Source organism: Protobothrops mucrosquamatus, unplaced genomic scaffold, assembly GCF_001527695.2.
Source record: "Protobothrops mucrosquamatus isolate PMUCROS unplaced genomic scaffold, P.Mucros_1.0 scaffold1703, whole genome shotgun sequence".
NCBI lineage: Eukaryota > Metazoa > Chordata > Lepidosauria > Squamata > Viperidae > Protobothrops > Protobothrops mucrosquamatus.
The window spans coordinates 195,685-200,407 of NW_015387855.1; the positions used below are offsets into that span (position 1 = coordinate 195,685).

The 4,723-nt window shown below is 43.7% G+C and overlaps 1 protein-coding gene across 1 annotated transcript in view; it reads left to right on the top strand.

Annotated features, from left to right (window-relative positions):
- Window positions 1-296: 296 nt before the first annotated feature.
- The window catches only part of LOC107293694 (ras-specific guanine nucleotide-releasing factor RalGPS1-like), a gene marked incomplete at its 3' end in the record, with an annotated part of 34,622 nt that continues 30,195 nt past the window's right edge, over window positions 297-4,723 (top strand). The window contains exons 1-3 of the mRNA XM_015822855.1: window positions 297-447; window positions 2,612-2,749; window positions 3,399-3,492. Coding sequence (XP_015678341.1) covers window positions 297-447; window positions 2,612-2,749; window positions 3,399-3,492 — 383 coding nt within the window. The remainder of the gene's footprint in view (window positions 448-2,611; window positions 2,750-3,398; window positions 3,493-4,723) is intronic.

The following is a 4,723-nucleotide window of genomic DNA, read 5'->3' on the forward strand; positions in this document are numbered from 1 at the left end:
CCCCTCTCCTTTGTGGCAGCCCCTCAAATATTGGAACATTGCTGTCTTCTGGAAAACAGACCATCATCAGTCTGCCTGAAGTATGTCTTAGTTTGGGTTTTTCAAAGAAAGTCTGATCCGCCTTGTTGTGTTCTTTAAGTGGTATCCCTCGTTTGAAGCCATTTCCATCCGTCGACATTTTAACTGTGTAAACCTCAGATCAAGCCACCTCCCTTTATGGCAGACTAGTGGAGGAACAAACTCAGCCTTTACTTTGGAGATGAACTGGAGTTAATTGGCCCAGCGTGGGGAAGCGAATGAAAGCCTCTCAGTATTTTGACCTCGGTGTGGTTTTCGGCCTGGAATCGTTGCCAGCGGAAAGGACCACCGACCCCCTTATTAAAAAGTCGGTGGTGTGGGCTGCAAAAACCGTACGAGAATGTGGAAAAAGGGACTGGGTTAAGATCAGCTGGTAAACCACAGAGCTGTGCCAATCTGGGTGTTTCCTGTCGAAGCCACTATGTCATTTAACAGCAGTAATAAGAAATGCATGTGTATCTGGAGGAGTTGGTAAAAAAAAACGTTTAGATATTTTATCCTGATTTTTCTGGCTACTTCTCTCTATAGCCAAATGGTTGCAGCCTCACTCTGCATCTTGCAGACAAAAAAGAAGGGTGGGGGGGTCAAGCTATTCTCCAAAGCACCTCAAGGCAGGACAAGAAGCAACGGATGGAAACTCATCCAGGAGAGAAGCAACCTAGAACTAAGGAGAAACTTCCTGACAGTGAGGACAATTAACCAGCGGAACGGCTTCCTTCCAGAAGTTGTGGGCGCTCCATCACTGGAGGCTTTTCAAAAAGAGACTGGACAGCCACTTGTCTGAAATGGTATAGGGCTCCATGCCTGAGCAGGGGGTTGGACTAGACGACCTCCAAGGTCCCTTCCAACTCTGCTCTTCTGTATTAGCAAGAAGCTTTGAGGGTGAGGCTGAAAAGGTGGGTGTTCCTTGCCTTCCCTCTCACTTGGTATGAATTTTTTGCCCGCTGTATTCCCAAGCAGTGCCATTGTGTGGCACCCACCCACCCGTTTGAGAGAATACAGGCATTAATTATGAAAAGTTTATAAGGGAGGGCAGCCAGGTTTCAGAAGAGCTGTTCCTTTCATCGCTGCGCATGGAGAGGGCACTGTTCCAATTTGGCAAAAGCATAATGCACCACCAAGAGGGGGGGAAAAAATCCAGAAAAAGCAACAATAGAGAAGGTTTTCTCAGAGCAAAAATAGCTTAGGGGTGAAAGGAAATTTTACTGATGCGAGGCACACGGGAGAGTGGAGAGAAGCCATCTCTCTGAATGGAGAAACTCACCGAAGAATTAAAATTATACTGCATAGTGATAAGGCAGAACACGGTTCAAGTAGGTGAAGAAAACACCGTGTCTATAGTTTATTTTCCTGTTTGCTGTGTGAAATTACTTCCTTTGGGGCTATAGATGGAGAACCCAAGTTGGTTGAAGATTACCTAAGGACATTTTATTGGTAGGAAATCGTTTTTGTTTTAAGATTTATTTCAAGCACTTAGTTGTAGGCTAGATACGTTCCAGAAGGATGTGAGTCCTCAACTTACAACAGTTTGTAAGTTACAATTGCATTGAAAATAGTGACTTGGGAATCATTTTTTCACTCTTAACCACTGTTGTGGCCTCTTCATGGCAAGAAGGTCGTAAAATGGAGGAAAACTCACTTTACAATTGTCTTATTTAGCAACAGTATGTTGTAGATGACTCCTGGTTTTTTTTTTTTTCTCCTGGGGCTGCTGGCCTTTGGGTTTCCTTGGGAAGTTTTGCAGACCTTTCTTTTACTTAACTCCTTTAAGGAGAGAGAGAGCTGAAATTCTCCTGTAAAAGGGGGGGGGGAACCCCAAACCTTGGTCAGATACCAGTTCTGTAAGTCAGCAGAAGATCGGGCAAGATTTAACTTGAGCAAGTCTTGAACTTGATTGACATCTCCAAGTGAGGATGAGCGAACATCCATCCCTAAGGTTCCCAGAAATGTTACTAATAATACTAAATACCAATGGCGTAAATGTGGGCTGTTTAGCAGCTGTGGCTTCGTCCGTTTGGGATTTTGCATTTACTGAAAGTTCCTTTGAACGACAGCTGCCTCCAGAACTGGCCACCCATTCTTTCGTTCCCAAATTGTCGGTGCTCAGATTACGTTTCGTTAGGAAGAATGGAGGTTGAAAGACAAGCGGTTAACGCAGAGGGTCCTCGCTTCACAGCAGTTTGTTTAGTGACCGTTCAAAGTTGGGAAAAAGTGACCGTTTTTCATACTTATGACCGTTGCACCTTCCCCATGACCAAGGGATCAAAATCCAGACGCTTGGCAACTGGCTCATACTTACGACAGTCGCAGTGTCCCCGTGTCCCTTTTTGCGACCTGGCTGACAAGCAAAGTCACTAAGGATGCCTTCAGAGGTTTTTAAGAAGAGATTGGACAGCCATTCGCTCAGAATGGTGTAAGATTTCCTGCTTGAGCAGGGGGCTGGACTAGAAGACCTCCGAGGTCCCTTCCGACTCTTGTTATTCTGTTAAGTCGGTTGTAACTCTTATCGACGAATCTCTCTCTTTCCTTTTAGGGATTTATCTGTTGGACTTAATCTACATTGATTCAGCCTACCCAGCTTCCGGCAGCATCATGGAGAACGAACAAAGGTCCAATCAAATGAACAACATCCTCCGAATAATTGCTGATTTGCAAGTCTCTTGTAGCTACGGTTGGTAAACCCGCCTCCTCACCTGGCTTAGCCAACTTAGTAAATTAGTCTCAGAGGTCTCCCTTGTGTAAAAGCTGGCCTTGAGGGTTAATGTTCTAAGTCATTTTGTTTCCGCCATCTTTTATAGGTCATTGTTTGTTTTGGTGACTAGGTTTGCAGTTGTTCATATGTGGTGGATGAAGGGATATGCTTTCCTTCCCATTTTATGGATAAATTCCATTGCAGACATTGGTTATAACGTTATCAACTATATAAACTTGGTTTCTAACATTATCAACTCTTATCAACTGTGCAGCCCATTGGTGTAGGCTGCTGTGAGTTGTTTTGCTTCCCCAGAATGATGTTTTTTGAATTTCCACTTAATAGCAACAGCACTTAGACTTATCTACCGCTTCACTGGGCTTTACAGCCCTCTCAAAGCGGTTTACAAAGTCAGCGTGTTGGCCCCCAACAACCTGGGCCCTCGTTTTACCCACCTCAGAAAGATGGAAGGCCGAGTCAACCTTGAGCTGGTCAGGATCAAACTGCTGGCAGTGGGCAGAGTTTAGATAGGGGGAACAAAAGTTTCAGCTTGTTGCTGCAAAAAATTGCTTTTCTTCATAACACTTTTGAGATTTATATACTTTTTTCTTTCTTTTTGCTACTGCAGATCACCTTCTAATGTTACCCCACGTGCAAAAATACTTGAAGTCCGTCCGGTATATTGAAGAGCTCCAGAAATTTGTGGAAGACGATAACTACAAGTAAGTACACTTCCTGCTTGCTTCACTTCAGCTGACTTCATGAGGGGAGGGGGGAATAGTCTAGCCATCAACTTGGAGGGGGGGAACACTTAAAAAATATTTCTGGCAAGGAAATGAGAAGATGAGGGTTTTTTTTAAATAAAACAAAAGGTGTCAGAGAACTAAGTGAAATTTCAGATGGAACTCAATCTGTAAAAGCCAACTTCATTTCCGAAACGAAACCGCTAACTCCAAAATAAGATTATTTCTAAAGGCTTGAAATAAAAACGGAGAAGCTTGCTGTTGCATTGACGCTTCGTTTGGTTGAAAGAAATCTTGTCAATGAGACAGCTAGACTGTCATGGTTCCAACATATGAAACTCTTCAAAAGAACTTCGAGGCATCGTTTACTGTAAATAATCTTTTATCCGAGTAGCATAATATCGGCACTGCATAATCGAAGCCAAAAACTGAGTTCCCCTCCCCTGGGCACATAGTATCAAAGCACAATTCCCTCCTCCAATTAACCGTCATAAATCACACTCCCCAATTAGCTTGAAGCACCTCTCCAGTTCCCCAGCCCACCAATTTATCAGCTCTGGGCTCGATAACCTTGATTCTCACCCTAGGTTTAGTGTTGTTATGTCTAGCTGGACTCTCATTCACATCGCTCCCTCCTCCCAGCATCATCTAACTCTAAAATCAAAAGGGAAAAAGAGGGCTACATTTCCATCTGTTGTCAATGCAAAACATCCAGTGTTAGCAGCGTCGATATAGACTAGACTAGACCAAAAAAAAAAATCCTTTTTTTTTTAAAAATTCACCACAAGCTGAATTTTCTGTAGTCATCACATACGGTATTGTAAGTGATTCATCCTGTCTCACAGTTGTGAGCTGATTTTCATTAAGTTAACTAGAAAAGCAAAATCTGGATGGCTTTATGAGTGGGTGGCTGATGTATGTGGATGTACATGACACATTTTCACAACCGTGGTAAAATTCTCCTCGCTCGGAATGGAAGCCGTGGCACAAAAGGAATCCCAGCACAGAAACACTTTGGAGCTTGGCATTTTCTTGGAAAAGAGACAGTCCTTGACATACAACTGCAGTGGAACCCCCAGTTTCTGTGGCTAAGTGAGAACAGTTGCCGAGTGACTTTTGCCCCGTTTTACAACCGCTCTCGCCACCGGCCGTTCAGTGAAATCACTGCAGTTATCAAGTCACACGGTTGTTAAGTGGATCTGCCTTCCCC